The 17666-nt window shown below is 42.2% G+C and overlaps 1 protein-coding gene across 2 annotated transcripts in view; it reads left to right on the top strand.

Annotated features, from left to right (window-relative positions):
* The first annotated feature begins 242 nt into the window (after positions 1-242).
* Positions 243-17666, top strand: part of ddx11 (DEAD/H (Asp-Glu-Ala-Asp/His) box helicase 11) — a 19544-nt gene continuing 2120 nt past the window's right edge. The window contains exons 1-26 of one of the 2 annotated variants that reach the window (XM_012873739.3): positions 243-355; positions 2098-2230; positions 2328-2546; positions 2627-2713; positions 2793-2929; positions 3588-3648; positions 3740-3847; positions 5926-6013; positions 6091-6293; positions 6474-6548; positions 8329-8406; positions 8487-8533; positions 8627-8706; positions 8796-8837; positions 8920-8987; positions 9095-9133; positions 11072-11210; positions 11432-11566; positions 11667-11779; positions 11860-11932; positions 13577-13680; positions 14896-15045; positions 15150-15218; positions 15311-15414; positions 15508-15592; positions 15676-15751. In XM_012873739.3, the coding sequence (XP_012729193.2) occupies positions 2102-2230; positions 2328-2546; positions 2627-2713; positions 2793-2929; positions 3588-3648; positions 3740-3847; positions 5926-6013; positions 6091-6293; positions 6474-6548; positions 8329-8406; positions 8487-8533; positions 8627-8706; positions 8796-8837; positions 8920-8987; positions 9095-9133; positions 11072-11210; positions 11432-11566; positions 11667-11779; positions 11860-11932; positions 13577-13680; positions 14896-15045; positions 15150-15218; positions 15311-15414; positions 15508-15592; positions 15676-15751 (2509 nt within the window). In that variant the 5' untranslated portion in view covers positions 243-355; positions 2098-2101. Of the gene's footprint in view, positions 356-2097; positions 2231-2327; positions 2547-2626; positions 2714-2792; positions 2930-3587; positions 3649-3739; positions 3848-5925; positions 6014-6090; positions 6294-6473; positions 6549-8328; positions 8407-8486; positions 8534-8626; positions 8707-8795; positions 8838-8919; positions 8988-9094; positions 9134-11071; positions 11211-11431; positions 11567-11666; positions 11780-11859; positions 11933-13576; positions 13681-14895; positions 15046-15149; positions 15219-15310; positions 15415-15507; positions 15593-15675; positions 15802-17666 lie in introns of both variants that reach the window. The other variant, XM_036150210.1, reaches the window with a different exon arrangement.

Here is a 17666-nt window from a genome sequence, read left to right as displayed (position 1 = left end):
GATCGACAGCTGCGACTGCGCGGCGGTGGCGTTTCAGACTTGTACCGGCACGCACCGAACAGGCGGTGCAAAGCTACCGGAAACGAATAATCGGATGTTTTAGAGAAATAAAACGAGGGTAGCATTACTAATAACTGATATGCTATAGCAGTACAATAATGCTTACGGAAATAGCAGCGTAAAGCTTAATTTATAATAGCCCCGCCCACACAAATAGTTGAACATAGCAAAACACGTGCCTCCCTCTCTATCCTCCTTCCTATTGGCCAGACTTTGTCACCGCCTTTGCTAGTTGGCGCGGTTGTTGAAAACCCGGGAGTTGAACGGAGGACGCATTAAACGCTTCATCCCTGGGGTGAGTTCACTGCTTTACATCCACGTGTCTAACGTGTAGGAGAAGGTAAAGCGATTCAGGCATCAATATATTAGTTAACCGGAGTTTTGCCTTTAAGGTGATTGTTTTTCTCTGGGACAGCGGGACAGCTCCAAGTGACAACTTCCGGGGAATGAACTGCTAGTGGCGTAACCGGCCAGGGAGTCCCTTCATTACCAGTAGATCTATTTTTCTTTTAGCGAGTGTGTGAACCGGGGGGTTGTTAGCTATGAAGCCGTTCCAACACTCAGATATAAAACGTCTTAATATTTTAACCTACAGCTGTGCAATAAATTAGAATAAACAAGGTGTAGATGGATTGATAAAAATCCATTATTGGAAAAGTTGTGTGGAAGGAAAAGCTGCACAACAGTATCTGCGGCCCTGAGAGGACTGCAACCGGGCTCTGTGCTTCAAGAGAAAGCCCACTGAGATGTTTCCAGTGTATAATTCCTTCCAGACCCAGAGGCCATGTCAGAAGCGTCTTACCTGGGCTAAGGAGAAAAAGGCTGGACTGTCGCTCAGTTGGCCGAAGTCCTTCTTTACGCGTGAAAGTACATTCAGCGGTTTATTTGGAAATCTAGGTCCCAGAGTCTGGAGGAAGTGTGAGGGAGAATCGCTGCTTACTGTATTGCAAGTCTCCAGTCAGTGCAGTGTTATCATTGCAAAAGTGAGTGTTTGGATTGCAGTAATTGTTGGCAGTGTGATGTTAAGCCTGTGTGATGTAGTCATGTTGCCAAGATCTTAAATGAGGTCTGAGAGCAAAGATGAACCACAGAAGAAAACGTGAGGTTGTCGCAGAGATGTTTACCGACGGTGTTGTCGTTGTGCGCCCTCCAAAAGTATGACTGCCTGCTTTAATGATTATGGCATCGCTGTGCTGGACCCAGCAACACAGAGGGCTGGAAGGCCATCGCAGTAATTCACACAGCAATAAGAGCCCCGACATGGTGCTGAGTGCCTACACTGTACAGTAAATAAACATACTCTTCAGTGGGCTGACATTTTTTGTACTAAAAATCCTTGTTTTATTGGTGTTATGTACAGTTCTGATATATTTAAACTGATTTTTTTAAATAGCTTTTCATCACCTGTAATCCATTAGCATAAAAAAAAAATACCTGAAATAAATACTTGAAGTACATGCCCGTGTTCAGTCGAATTGGACATCAGAACTAGATTAACTTGGGGGAATTATGTTGTCAAAGCCGTTGGAAAATAATATTAATCAAACTGTGAGATTTGAGAATTGGTTTTCTTTCATCTCTGTCCGATTCATCCCCATAATTCATCAAAGTACTGTACCAAGAGCAGGGGTCACCAACATGGAGTCTGCCGGCACCAAATAACCCCCGAGGACCACATGTGGTGCCCAAGAGCCTGTTCTAAAAAATAAAATAAAGGCCAATCCACCAGTGAGCTGCATCTAAAACTTTATTTTTACTTTAGTTTATTTGCATTCATATAGATTTAAAAATGACAATATCTATAACAAAGCATTGAAAATGTGTATATTATACATAAAGTTAAGGTGAATTCTGACTCTTCTAGTTCAAAGGTCAGTACAGGTAGCCCTTCTTATGACACAACATTAATGAAGTAGCTCTCTGTTTCAAAAAAGGTTGGCGAGCTGTGCTACACAGAGTTGGGCGTACGACGGGATGGAGGTACGCACTGTGAGACACGGGTCAGCTCACGCGTTTCTTTCTTTCCGCCCCTTGCAGGAGCATGGAAAACGGCAGGCACTCGTTTCCCTTTCCCTACGAGCCCTACGGCATCCAGGAGCAGTTCATGAAAGCTCTCTACAGCGCCCTGGACCGAGGCAAAGTGGGCATCTTTGAGAGCCCCACTGGAACGGTGAGGATGCGCGAGGGAGCCTTAAAAGAGGGAAATCCGGTCCGAATCCTCGGCGAAGCGCCGGGAACTAACTGGTGCGTGTGTTTTGCTACTCCAGGGCAAGTCGCTGAGTCTCATATGCGGAGCCCTGAGCTGGCTGACGGACTACGAGGAGAAGAGGAGACGGGAGGCGGCGGCTCTGCTGCAGGAGGGGGAGGCGTCGCTCTCCGCCTCCGCCGCGCCGTCCTCCGCCACCAGCTCGGCGTCGGCCGAGCCGGACTGGATCGCCGACTTTGTCCAGAAGAAGGCGGAACGTGACCTGGTGTCAAAGTTAAAGGTGAGCGCCGGAGGGGGACCTTCAGATGGGAGCTGTGGTTTCGCTTCTTGGAGAACGCCTCTGAGGCCTTTTCCTTCCAGGAGGAAGAGCTGAAGAGGAGGAAAAGAGAAGAGCGACTGGAGACGATTAGAAAAAACATCCATCTAAAGTACGCAGGCAAGCGAAAGGTAAGGAGAACCATATGCAGACCATGGATCCCCTTCATACGGGCAGATGGGAGTATTTTTAACTCCGACCGCTCCTCAGAGCTGCGAAGAGGAGGAGGCGATCAAGCTGCTTCAGCTCAGTAAAGGGGGAGAAACGGAGACGCCAGGAGACCAGGAGGACGAGGAGCTCGTCGTGGCGGAGTACGAGAGCGATGACGAGTCAAAGAGCAAGAGCAGGTGAGTGCTTTCCTCAGCTGGAAAAAAAAAAAAAACGTCTCCGTCAAACGAAACAGCCCGGGAGAAGCTGGGCTAGAGCAAGCCGTGTCCGCTAACCCGCTCAGGTTCTTAACATGCTGTGCCTTCTGTGAATCTCCGGATGAATCCCCTAATCATCTCTTTTTTTTTTCTGTCCTTTTTCTTTTAAACTATGGAGAGACATTAAAAAATTGGTTGTCCCTTTTAAAATTGAGGACATCCCAGAAATAACCATCACCCACATATTGTATTATGACCTTGATGGTAAAATATCAGATATGGTTAATATTGTATTCCTGCTTGTCAAATATCATATGCATTGCTGTAAATGGAGAGGTTCTACTCCATGTTTTGAATTTTTTTTTCTTAACCAATTTAAACTGTATTACACCTCATTGAAACATTTGAAATCTGTTTCTGCCAAAAAAGTAACTGCCAGTACTGCGACTTTTCTTTTGTTTTAAATTCTTGCTCTATAATCGTTCATTGGCCTTATTGTTTATGTATCTGTTCTTATTTTTTTAGCCCCGTTGTTTGTGAATTTTTCTTTACCCATGTTGTAATGTTTGTACCTCAACGAGTCTTTGTACACTATTTGTTTGATATATTAATAAAAAAAATTTTTTTTAAAAAAAAAAAGGTTCCTCGGAGGCGAGGAAGAGGACGACGAGGACGAGCTGGCCGAAGAGCACGTGACCAAGGTGCGCCCGCATCGACCAAGTGAACATAGCCGTAAATCTTAAAACACGCGGCGATGGCGTCCCTTGATTCTGGTCTCACGTCCGCTTGTAGATCTACTACTGCAGTCGCACCCACTCCCAGCTGGCCCAGTTTGTCCACGAGGTCCAGAAGAGCCCCTTCGGTCAGAACGTCAGCCTGGTCACGCTGGGCTCTCGGCAGGTATGGGCTCGCCGCACACGTTCTTATAAAAACAGCAGTAAAAAAACAAAACAAATCAGCCTGTTTTGATGCGAGTTTATCCTGCTAAATAAAGCCGTGTTACAATACGAGAGGATCGGATCTCCAGGCAGGATCAGGTGAACGTCCAGATCTTCCTGTAGGAGGTCATGGCCGAGTGATTACACTGCAAAAAGCGATCTAAAAATAAGTAAAATGTTCTTAAAGTTAGTGTATTTATCCTTGATTTGGGCAGGTAAATAAGATTATCTACCAATGGAGTGAGTATCTTGACCCCTAAAATAAGATAATTAGACATCCTTCACTTGAAATAAGATGATGGAGATGAGTTGTTCCTATTTTAAGTGCAAAAATCTCATTCCATTGGCAAATCATCTTATTCACCTCCTCAAATCAATGGCAAACACACTCATTTTTAGAACATTTTACTTATTTCTAGTTCCGTTTTTGCAGTGTAGAGCAGCGCGCTTGCACTCAGAGAAGGTTGCAAGTACCCGGTTCGATCCCCGGTGCCGGCACTCTGGGTCCCTGAGCAAGACCCTTAACCCCAGAAAGCTCCCCAGGCGCCGCACAGTGGCAGCCCACTGCTCCCCAAGGGGATGGGTTAAGATGCAGAAGTGAATTTCTCCATTGTGAGATCAATAAAGTTCAATTATTATTATTATTAGACTGGGGGTGGAGACAACATGAAATATCTCGCATTTTTGCCCTTAAAGCACACGCGTGGCTTCCATCCCGCTGCACACGAAGACGAGACCGTTTAGGGCAGCTATTTGTAGGGCGGCCTTTTTTTTAATTCTTTACTGTAACCGATCCTGCTGCTTGTTATAGTCTGACATTTGAGGACAGTTACTGTTGGAGTCACGGCGCCGCGAACACTGAGCCTTGCAAAAAACTATAAACACAAACCTAAACGTGCTCTATCGGCCCATTGTGTAGCTGCGCGACACAAAACGCTGCGTTATTGTGAAGCAGAAGGAAAATAATTCACATTCTCACCTTTTTTTTTTTTTTTTTTTTGGTTCTGGCAAATAAGAATCTGAAACGTGAGGTTTCCCTTGTTGCCCGGCGCCGCCTGCAGTTAACGCTGAACTAGGGGTGTCTCTACCAGCTGTTTGCATCCAGAGGTTGAACGTTGTGCTCCATCTCACTCAGACTGGATGGAGAACATCTGTGAGGGAGTAAATTTGGAGTCTCATCACAGATTCTCTGTTGGGTTTAAGTCTGGACCGAAAGGGAAGCTTCCCTTCCCAGTCTCAAGGCTTTTGCAGCCTCTAAGAGGTTTTCTTCCAGGATTTAGCTCCAGGAATCTTTCCAGCAGCTGCCCTGTCCCCACAGCATAATGCTGCCTGCGTCGTGCTAACTGTGGGGACGGTGTGTTCAGGGTGATGTGTGCCAGGTTTTTTTTTTTTTTTTTGGCCACACATGATAAATAGGGTTCCGCAGGTAGGCTGGTCTTTCGACAATGCTCTCTAACAAACCTCTGAGACCTTCACAGGACACCTGAATTTATACTGACATCAAATAAAACACAGTGGGGACTCTGTTTACTAATGCAACGATTCATGGAGGCAATTATTGCACCGGGTTTCATTTGGCGATATCAGAAAGTAAGGGGCCTGAACAAGAATTTGTGGAAAACAAACGTCCTTCCACTTCTTTGCACAGTTTTGCCTTTTTAATTTATTGGTCAGTCACAAAAATCGCTTTAAACTTCGGTGTGTAATGGTTCTGATTTGAAAAAAATGTCAAATAAATCCATCATGTTTTCTTTTTGTATGAAAGTCAACAACAAGGAGGTCTTTTTTTTTTTTTTTTTTTTTGTCTGTTTAATTCGAGCCGACTGCTTTCTTTAATCGTGATCACTAAAAAGGAACTAGAGGGATACATACAGTATGTTTAAAAAAAAAAAAACACAAGACTGTATCAGAGACACCCTATTAGACACCATTCACAAATTCATACGGCCAACAATGAAGATAAAAATAAAAAAGTCCAGTCAGCTTAACACTAAGTCCGGTCCTGTTTCCCCTGCCGCTGCCTTCTTCTGTACTTTGCAGAATCTGTGCGTTAACGACGAGGTACGGCGGCTGGGCAGCATCCAGCGCATCAACGACCGCTGCCTGGAGATGCAGAAAAACAAGCACGGTGAGAGCCGTTTAACCGCAAACGGCCCGTTTCCCTGGGCTTCATGGCTGCCGGCTCACCCGGTTGTCCGTTTCCAGAGAAGCAGAACCACGAAGACGGTGCCAAACGAAAGCGAGGTCCGGCGAAAAGCGTGTGCCCTTACAACAAAGCTGTGGCACTGCAGCAGATGAGGGACGAAGTCCTGGGGACGGTCCGGGACATAGAGCAGCTGCTGACGCTGGGCAAGGAGTCGCACGCGTGTCCTTATTATTCCACACGCCTCGCTGTCCCACCTGCACAGGTAAAGCCGTCCAATAAGACACGTTTTACACTATTTTCTAGTATTTTAACGCCGCTAAAGGGAGAACTGTATTTAATAGTATTGCCCGCAGCGTTTTAGGTGATTCAATTTCTTCCAGTTGAACAAGTTTCTCTTTTGTCTTCATTGTTTGTTTTTATGTGTTTTTTTTTTTTTCTGTAGCTGGTTGTTTTGCCCTATCAGATGGTTCTTCACGAGGGTACAAGAAGGGCAGCAGGCATCCAGCTAAAGGGACAGGTACATTTATACATAATTTCTGATCCATACTTTAAGGGTTTTTACCTATTTCAATGTAAATGGCATTTCAAATAATCAAGTTGCTGTTAAAATTGGATCAAAATCTTAAAGTGTTCGTATTATGAGTCAGAGATATATGGGAAACATGAATTAGTTGCTCAGATTTGATATTTGTGGCCTCTTTCAAAGATTATCCCCTGGTAGAGACGTGCCGAAGTAAATCTTTTATTGCTGCAGCAAAAAGTCACACTTAAAAAACAAACAAACAATTAAATCAAATAAAAAAAAGTCAAAATTCACAATTTAATTAACTACATTTATTCAGTGAGGGGAATGTTTTAAACCCACTATCCAGCTGGAGAACCCGGTGGTGACCCATTCTCAGTGCACTGGTATTTGATGTGGCGTGCCAGACAAGGTCATGGACTTCCAGCTAACCGATTTTGCTTATACACCATTTTTATAGTCCAAACTGAAAGCTTGGACTATAAAAACTACACCGTCCCCCAGCATACTACAAAAATGGCCGAACAGGGTGGAGTGGAGCGCTCTGTGCCCTGGAGGGGGGGGGGGGTGTTAAGTGCCTCATTTGCATTTAAAGAGACGGCACCAAAACGAGTTGTTCTTTGACAAAACCTCAGAACAGGGGCAGAAGAGGGGCTGTGGGGCAACAATAACGAGGAATTCAGACCAAAACATTGCAGTTCCACTTTATATAGACCACAATCGAAGGATTTCAATGTGTAAAGGAAGGTATTAAAAAGCATGATACATCCCCTTTAAAGCCATTTGCTAATTTGTGAAAATCAGCATACATCATTGTTAATCTAGCAATTTATTATATGCTTCCCATTTTGAGGAGTCCTTCATAATTATACTCTAGGGAAAAAAACGTAATGGATTACTAGTTGGCAGGACCTGGACCTTCTGATTATTTGAAGAAGTAAAATATGAAAAAAAAAAAAAAAAAAGAGCAGTTAGGGATGGGCGATATGGACCAACAATAATATCTATATACTTATAGGCTGGATGCTGATATACGACATTTATCTCGACATGTTTTTCTTCCCATAAAGTAATTATAAAAAGGCATCTCTGAATCTGAGCGTTATCCCAAAGGTCGCACTTAAAGAAACAGCTGTAAAATAACCTACTGTCTGGAATAAATAAAAGTTTAATTATAACGCAACATGGGCCACAAAATATAAACAATATAAATATGGTATAATATAATCAATATAGTCTCATCTTATATCTCTTTTGAAAAAAAAAGAGATATACCTGCATAAATTATAATAAAGCTTCTTGCATATAAATCAAGCGGAGCACTATGACGAAAGCAGTAAGGCTCCGCTTGTGAAAGTAAAATCTATTGGGCTCTTTTTGGCATTAAGACAACAATTCTTAATGCTACACTGCAAAAACGTTGGGCTCTTTTTAGCATTAAGAGAACAATTCTTAATGCCACATTGCCAGACAGGACACAAAGGAAATTAAAAATATAATAAAAATCTTGACATTTTTAAAATCTCGACATAGTGCCCAGCCCTGTGAGCAGTTATATTTTGAAAGATCTGTCAGGTGTCACACCTGTGATGTTATAAAATACCAAAAAGACTGAAGTTTTCCCCCCCTGACTCACTTTACGCAGATACAAGCTTACACCCTCAGTTTGAGGGTTAGGATAATGCCATTACTCATTTATTTTAAGGGTTAATAAGGTTTCGGGGGGATGCTGCATCTGGGATGTAACGGACGTCTAACCTCACCTTTCAAACAGGTGCTGATCATAGACGAGGCGCACAATCTCAGCGACACTCTCTCCTGCATCTACAGCGCGGAGCTCAACGGAGCGCAGGTAAAGCTCTTCTCCTCCCTGCGTCTGAATTGCCTTCGCTCCCGTCGGCTCTGCTCTCCTGACGTCTGAACTCTCTGCAGCTTTGCCGCGCCCAGTCCCAGCTCACGCAGTACGCCGACCGCTACAGGTGAGCGTCGGAAAAAGAACCTCGCGTCAAAAAAAATTCAGCCCGCAGCCGCCGTTGTTCTTATTTAGCACGCGCGCGTGTCTCAAACACCAGGAGCAGACTGAAGGCAAAGAACCTGATGTACATCAAGCAGATTCTGTTTGTCATAGAGGGACTGATCCGTGTGCTGGGAGGTGAGTGTTCTGCTGGAAGGATACTCAACGCTTATACCTTTTCAGCAGGTTAAAAGTGTTCCCGGCCTTTCACCGTTTTCCTTTTCCAGGTAAAGTCGGACAGAATCCACAGAGCCAGACCACGCCGTCAGGTTAGTCAGGGGTGGAAACGTCCAGCGGCACGCCTCAGGAACATGCTAACCAGTAACCAGTTTTCTATTTTCCTCCTCCCAGGGACGGAGATGTACACCATAAACAATTTTCTCTTCAAGGCTCAGATTGACAACATCAACTTGTTTAAGGTAGTTCTTCTCGTGATTTAGTCAAAATCATGTCTAGCTGCTCTGTTTTTTCCCGGAGTGATGCACGTTTGTGTCTAAAGGTCGCTGTTTTTCCCCCCGCCTTGTAGCTACAAAGGTACTTTGAAAAGAGCCTGATCAGCAGGAAGGTGAGTATTTCATTCAATTCAATTCAATTCAATTTTATTTATATAGCGCCAAATCATGAAACATGTCATCTCAAGGCACTTTACAAAGTCAAATTCAATCATATTATACAGATTGGGTCAGATTATACAGATTGGTCAAAAATGTCCTATATAAGGAAACCAGTTGATTGCATCAAAGTCCCGACAAGCAGCATTCACTCCTGGGGAAGCGTAGAGCCACAGGAAGAGTCATCTGCATTGTACATGGCTTTGCTGCAATCCCTCATACTGAGCAAGCATGAAGCGACAGTGGGAAGAAAACCCACCCATTAACGGGAAGGAAAAACCTCCGGCAGAACCGGGCTCAGTATAAACGGTCATCTGCCTCGACCGACTGGGGTTACAGAAGACAGAACAGAGACACAACAAGAGAGACAAACAAGCACAGAAGCACACATTGATCCAGTAATCTGTTCTACATTAGATGGTAGTAGCGGGTGAGCCGTCTTCTCTGAATGATGTCACAGTTAACAGAACGCCAGACCAGGTGTACCTACTATGAAGAGAAAAGAGAGAGAACAGAAAGTTAAAGCAGAAATGACAACACATAATGCATAATTGAAGAACAGTAGAACTCAATAGAGTGAGAAAATTAGATCCTGATATACTCCAGTAGCCTAAGCCTATAGCAGTAAAACTATAAAGGTAGCTGAGAGTAACATGAGCCACTAGTTATTTCATGCATCTGCATGGTTAGTATGATGGATATAAAACACAGTCCCCCCTTTTTTATTCATATTTTGTACACTGCAAAAACAGAACTAAATATAAGTTACATTTTCTTAAAATAAGTGTATTTGTCCTTGATTTGAGCAGGTAAATAATACTATGTGCCAATGGAATAAGATTTTTGTACTTAAAATAGCAACAATTCATCTCCATCATCTTATTTCAAGTGCAGGATGTCCGATTATCTTATTTTAGGGGTAAATATACTCATTCCATCGGCAGATAATCTTATTTACCTGCTCAAATCGAGGACAGATAGACTAACTTTAAGAAAATTTTTCTTGTTTTTAGATCTGTTTTGCAGTGTAGCCATGTGATCACAAAGATGATGACATTTTATTGGGATTTTATGTGATAGACAAAGAGCGAATGCTGCTTGTCGGGACTTTGATGCAATCAACTGGTTCCCTTTATAAAGGAAATTTTTGACCAATCTCTATAATCTAATTGAATTTGACTTTGTAAAGTGCCTTGAGATGACATGTTTCATGAATTGGCGCTATATAAATAACATTGAATTGAATTATACAAGTACAGGCCATTTATAGAGAACACACAGAGACCTAAGTGCTGTACAGACAAAGGCAATATATAAAATCAGAAAATACACAAACATACAGTAACATAAAACCAGCAAACATACTATGTTTTGCTGCAATTACAGTTGCCTTTTTAGGGTAGATCTCTGTCAGCTGTTCACATCTGGAGACGAAAACTTGTGCCAAGTCTCTTTTTTTAAAGCAGCTCAAGCTCAGTCTGATTGGATGGAGAACGGATGGGAACCTCTGCTCAGGCCTGAAGCCTTCTAGCTGTTATCACAGCTTTTCCGTCAATATTTCTCTCTATTTATCTCCATAATTTCTTTCCATCACATGTAATGTTTGGCCCAAAATGTTAAATCTGGTCTCATCTGACCGGAGCACCTTCCGCATGTTGCCCCAACAGGCGATAGTAGCAGTGTAAAGGAAGCCTGAACAACATGAATGCAGGCTGCATTTTTCAGGTCTTTTGTAAAATAATTTGAAACCATCTGTTATTTTGCGACCACTTTACAGCCGTGCGCTAGATTATAGGTTGGTGGTTGTAACGTGGCAGAAATGCGAAACATTGTTTGTTTGTTTTTGCGAGGCGTTGTATTTCTGAATGTGACGTGCCCGCCTCTGTCGGCAGCTGGGTGGATTCGTGGAGAAGTACGCCGGCTCTGGTGTAACGCCGCACGCCCAGAGCAGCTCCAACAAGGAGAACCGTCGCACGGAAGGCTTAAGTCGTTACCTTCAGGGCTTGAAGAGCAACCCCACTTCCGCAGCAGGTCAGTCCCAATTTTTTTTCTTTTTGCTGTCATTCTATGGACATTAAGAAACATTTTGACTCTTATTTTTCTCTTCTGGAGGGGGGATTGCTAAATAATCATAGCTTGTATTTTACATCTGACTCCTGCACCCAGATCAGACTGTGATATGGCAAAGATAAAAGCTGCAAGCGCACCAATTTTGATTAATTGTCTTATACCGTAAACTCTCCTGGGTGCAGTTCCGTCACCAGACCAGCAGGGGGCTGCGGAAGCGGACAAAGTGCTGTCAGCATCTCCTATGACTCAGGTGGAGGGTTTCTTCCAGGCTCTCACCAACAGCAACACTGACGGCAGAGTGGTGTTACAGAAACAAGGTGCCTTTTTTTAATTTTATTTTTATTTTAGTCTTAAAAGAACTAGATCAAGGGCAAACGACCCGCTGCTCTTGTGTGAGACGGTCCGTTTGTCTTGCAGGCACGTTGTCTGAGAGCAGCGTCAAGTTCCTGCTCCTGAACCCAGCGGTCCATTTTGCCCAGGTGTTAGAGGAGTGCAGAGCAGTCGTCATTGCCGGGGGGACAATGCAGCCTGTGAGTTGATCCTGAAGGAATTTGATGAGTATGAGATATAAATTCTAAATAATAATCCAAATATATACATATATATATAGGTGTCAGACTTCAAACAGGAGCTACTGTTTTCTGCTGGAGTGAAGGAGGAGCGTATCACAGAGTTTTCCTGCGGTGAGGGACCCACTTTCTCACTCTACTTATGGAGTCTTCCTTCATGATGCTCTTTATGTTAGGGTTTTTAATATATGTGATAAATGTATAATACATGGAGCTGACTCCTACCAAGAAGTACCATGTTCTTGCATTGTATAATGTAGATTAATCAGCTCATGCGTGTTTGATTTAAAAAAAAAAAAACATTATGGACTGGTGTAGACGAAAGGAGAAATAAATATAAAACATGTTGCAAGTGCATATTTTCAAGATGTAGTACTTAGATGTGTTTTAAAGCGTACGGGGGGATGGGGGGGTCTATGGTTTAGAAGGCAGAGCTGAGAGATTGCTGCTTAAATCCTCGTTTTATAACAAAATCAGAGGTGCCAATTTATAACACAGGATATATAGACGAAAACTCGCTATTAGATTCAATCTATTCATTTCCTTCTGTCTATTATACTGGCAAATACAAAACCTGCATTTGACCGTTTGAATAACCTTTATACGCAAATGTCTTTTATGTTACGTCGACTTAAACAAAAGGCTCAGCAGCGTTTTAAGAATATGTATTATCATGACCAAGCGTCTGAACCACCTCACCTGACTCCAGGGCTGCCACCAACAATTATTTTATTTACTTTGTTTTTTTTGTTGATTAATTGATCATGCTAAACAATTCATTCTATATATGTCTATATCGATAGATAGATAGATATGGAGTAGTTTTAAACCACTACCAGCATGACCGTAAATAAACTCCAGCCCTATTATTATTTATTTAAAAAAAAAACAGTCATTATTCATGAAATTATATCGCGGATGTAGAATGTTGACACAGAGAGATTATTATAATCAACAGATGATGGCTGCCCTACTTTAGATGCAGACGAGCAGCAGCTCTACTCCCACATGACGGCACTTCTCTACCTCTAAAGTTGTTTCTACTGCAGGAAACTGGATATATATATATATATATATATATATATATATATATATATATATATATATATATATATATATATATATATATATATATATATATATATATATAGCCTGCCTCTACATTACAGGAACCAGGACCAAATTAGACAAAAGCGGGTAGGAAACTACTCTACAACAGAGCTGGTGGGGAAGTGAGGCTCTTAAGGCTGATCCCGGCCACCGTCTAGAGGAAGCTCATTTCAGCCCCTTGCATCAGCCATCTGGCTCTTTAGGTCTTGATCCATATCTCTACTACTGGCGAGGCTTCAGAACATGGATGGTTCGGTAAATCCAGGAGCTACACTTTATGGCTCAGCCTTATTTTTCTTCTTTTTAAAACCCAGAATTAAAGGTTGAGGACAGTGGCCCCCAGATTTCAATCCTTATTCAGCTGTGACAGATGCCACAGCTCTGGTTTATAACTAGTGCCTTTAGGGGAGATGACAATGGATAGAAATCGGGTGAAATAATAGGTTTTCATTTTATATTTAAAGGGGATTTATATCACAAAAACCTTTTTTTTTTTCATGGCAAATAATGATTCTCTTTTACTAAAAGGGTCAGTTACCTATCACGCTACTGACAATGGTGGATGTAAATAGAATTAACTATTTAATTATATGTTTGACCTGTATCCTGTATTTCATGCTTTTATTTCACCTCTGATGAAATCCACAGGCCACGTGATTCCCCCAGAGAACATCCTTCCTCTGGTCCTATGCGCCGGTCCTTCTGGTCAGGAGCTGGATTTTACCTTTCAGAAAAGAGACTCTCCTCAAATGGTACAATTATTTATTAACCTTTTAATAGTTTCAGTTGTTTCTTATTCTCTGCAGTCACCTTAAAGCAAGGGGTGTCCAGACTTTTGTCACGTGGGCCGAAATCGTCGTCAGAAACTGGTTGGCCGAGAAAATAAAAAACAATACGTTTTTTTTTTCTCCACCTGCTGAATGATAATCTAAGGATTCAATATTTTAATTGAACAAATAAAGATGTCAGATGTTATGTAAAACAGGACTAGAAACATTATTGTAGATCCAAGACTTTTAAAAGGGCTTTGTAACATTGAAAGAAAGCAATCTAGTGGGAAATTATTTTGGACTTGACTGTAAAAACAAATTAATATCATTACAGAAGTTCAGTCCAGGGGCCACTTTTGGACCCTGGGCCACACTTTGGACACCCCTGCTCTAAAGCAGGGATGTCCAAACTTTTCTTTGCGTGGACCAAAATTGTTAAGTACTGGAGAGCCAAAAATGCACTGACCAAACAAAAATTACCCAAACAGTATGTTGGGATTTAAAATTGTTTTTGACATGCTCCACAAAAAAAGGGCATGCGATAATTTGATTAAACAAATTAGTCAGATTTTCTGTAGAAAGGGGATGTGTAAATTATCGTAAACTTGAAAAGGGTTTTTCACGTTTGCCTCATTAAAAGACGGTCATACAGTTTGCAAATTCTTTTCGACTCCATTGAAAACAAAATCGTCTATTTTCAACACTAAAAACAGGATTTGGGTCAGTCTTTCAAAAAAAAAAAACACTTCCTGTATTCAGCCAATTTTTCTCAATTATATTTCAATGAAGGCTTTAATGCACCAAAGTCAATCAATGGGCCGCAAATGGCCCCCGGGCCCTACTTTGGACACCCATGCTTTAAAGGTTATAGTACATAAAATAAAAATAAAACTGTGCTGCAGGTTTATTTATGGGTAGAGGACAGTGGTTCTGAATCCATCAGAAAACGAAGGCACCGTTAAAGTATCCAACTTTGATTAAACTCAGAAATTCACAAAATATATGCTGTTGGTTTATGCAGTTATAGACCTGAAATGACGAAAGCTTTTTGTGTTGATGAATTTAATGAAAGTGAAGGGTGGGGTGGGGGGGAAGATGGTTTAGCATTTGTCTTTTGGTATAATTCGCCGATTGGCCCATCTCTTCTATCAAAGTACGACTAGACCTGCGTTAGTTCGTCGGCTCTTCTGCCCACAGATGGATGAAACGGGCCGCATCCTCTCCAACATCTGCAACGTGGTCCCAGGCGGGGTCGTCTGCTTCTTCCCCTCTTACGAGTACTCGAGGAGAATCGTTTCTCACTGGGAGGCCAGCGGCGCGATTGCCCGGCTGGGGAGCAAGAAAAAGGTGAAACCCGGCGGGCGCCACCATGCACCTTTAAACTTAGGAGCGCTTTTCTAAAAAAAAAAAGAGGTCTGACTCCGTCCCGCGTCACCGTCGCTCCTCCTCAGATCTTCCAGGAGCCAAAGAAGGCCAACCAGGTGGAGCAGGTGTTGAGCGACTTCTCCCGTTGCATCCAGGTGACGCCGACGCTGCCGACCCCCATCCTGCCATGGCTCGTTGGCGGCTACAGCTAACTTTTGTCGCCCCTTTGTGTTGTTTTTTTTTTCAGAGGTGTGCCGTGGACAGCAGCGGGGGAGTGACGGGAGCGATACTGTTCTCTGTGGTGGGTGGAAAGATGAGCGAGGGCATCAATTTCTCCGACGACCTGGGCAGGTGGGCGTCAGTTAAAAAAACTCATTGAAAGAAAAGCCACGGCTCACCGGCTCCTCGGTACGTTAGAAGCTATACGTGTCTGTGCCATTCCAGGTGCGTGGTGATGGTAGGAATGCCGTATCCCAACATCAAGTCTCCAGAGCTGCAGGAAAAGATGTCGTATCTGGACAAACACCTGGTCAGACTCCTCCTCGAACATCTGAGCGGCTTGGTCCGAAGTGTAAAAGTTGAGCTTTTTTTTTTACTTTCTCTCTGTTGCAGCCTCACAGTCACGGCAGAAGCCCCGGACAAGCGCTGGTAGAAAACCTGTGCATGAAGGCCGTCAACCAGTCCATAGGTGGTGATTACAGAGGATCGCTTTAAGATGACATTTGTTGATCAGGAGGCGTTGACGCCATTGAGCTATATTATACACTGGAGTGCTAATCGCCGGCTGTTAGAACCAGTCGCTTTGAAGCCACCAGCCGCCATATTGGTACTCCCTATTTCCCCTCAGTAACTAGGGAATATGTGCGCTGCAGCATCGAATAACGATGATTTTCTCATGTTCAGGGGGGGCTTAAAACTTTTAAAATGTCAAATGCCATATACTTTTCTGCTATGTTCTAAAACTATCAAGTACTGAGAAAGTCATGTGCTGATACATTTTGCATTTTATCTATTTAAACACATACATATATATATATATATATATATATATATATATATATATATATATATATATATATATATATATATATATATATATATATATATATATATATATATATATATATATATATATATATATATTAGGGCTGGGCAAGTTAACGCGTTAATTTCGCGTTAATTCATTAGACTATTAACGGCGATATTTATTTTATCGCGCATTAACGCATGTTGCTCACATCATGCTTTCAGTCAGTGTCAGTCAGCACGCGCGCTGACTGCAGCGCGCTGTCACGGCAGCACTCTCCCGCCCCCCCTCCCCTCTCGTACATGGCTCAGCGGCGCCAGCCAATCAGCACGCAGGCTCAGCCTGGCCCGCGCACTCAGCTCTCACACAAACTTAATACACAAACAGCTGAGAGAGAACGCAGCAGCGAAAAAACATGAACAGAGGAAGTAGCACCGTTCGGCTTTATTTTAATACCGTAAATGAAATCAAGCTGTATGTTTTGTAAAAAGCCGGTTCATTTAAGTGGAAACACAACAAATTTATCTAAGCACGTGAAAAAACATGAAAACGTCGAGCCCCAGAAACGGAGAGAGGAGACGAAACTTCTCTCATTGCCCCGACAGACGTCTCTGACTGAGGCGTTTCAGTCCTCCAGGGAACATCCAGGTAGATCAGTGGATGGATGGATGGATGGATGGATGTTACTGGAGCCCACACATAACATGTAATTAAGACCTTGAAAGAACCTAGTACATATATTAAAAAGTGTTATTTAAGATAAGATAACATTAGCTAATCCTTTTTTTATCCCACGACGGGGAAATTTATAGGATTAAAGCAACAGGCAGGTGCACACAACACAGACAAAATTACATAAGGATTGAAATATATAAGAGGTGGATTAGCGAAAAAACACTGAACATAACATTATTATTATTATTATTATTATTAATAAATTGTAATAATAAAATAAAAACCACAAAACCCAAAAGGTCAACAGTTTCATGATACATCAAGCTTAGGGACTGGCTAATATACAGCAGGTCAAAAAAGGCCATATTTTGGCTGCAGTGCTTGTTCTCTTATGAAGAAAAGATCAACTAGTGCACTAAATTCAATAGATGGGTTGAAAATATCCAGTATAAAATAAGTGGTACAAATGTTACAACACTTTTGTTCATATGGCAGCAGAACATTAAAATAAAAGTGCTCTTTACACTACTTTTGAATTCATTCTTGGAGTTTGTAAATACAATGCGATTAATCGCGATTAATCAGGGCGATTAATCGCGATTAAATATTTTAATCGTTGCCCAGCCCTAATATATATATATATATATATATATATATATAGCATTTATAAATATATTTAATATGATTAACGTAAAATATTTCAGCACCTAATTTTCTAGTAGTTGATAGTGTTAGTACATCCACTGACTGTAGAATTACCTGTAAAACGTTTTCACTCAGCCAGAAAACTGCTTGTTGCAACCAAATCCTATGGGGTTCTGTGAGAGAAGGGAGTAGCAAGATGGCGGCCAGTGACTTCAGTTTTTCGGCAAAATCAGCACTCCAGTGTATAATATAGCTC

This window comes from Fundulus heteroclitus, chromosome 2 (assembly GCF_011125445.2).
Source record: "Fundulus heteroclitus isolate FHET01 chromosome 2, MU-UCD_Fhet_4.1, whole genome shotgun sequence".
Taxonomy (NCBI): Eukaryota; Metazoa; Chordata; class Actinopteri; order Cyprinodontiformes; family Fundulidae; genus Fundulus; species Fundulus heteroclitus.
Note: the sequence above shows the minus strand (reverse complement) of the source record. Positions and strands in the feature narration are given on the sequence as shown.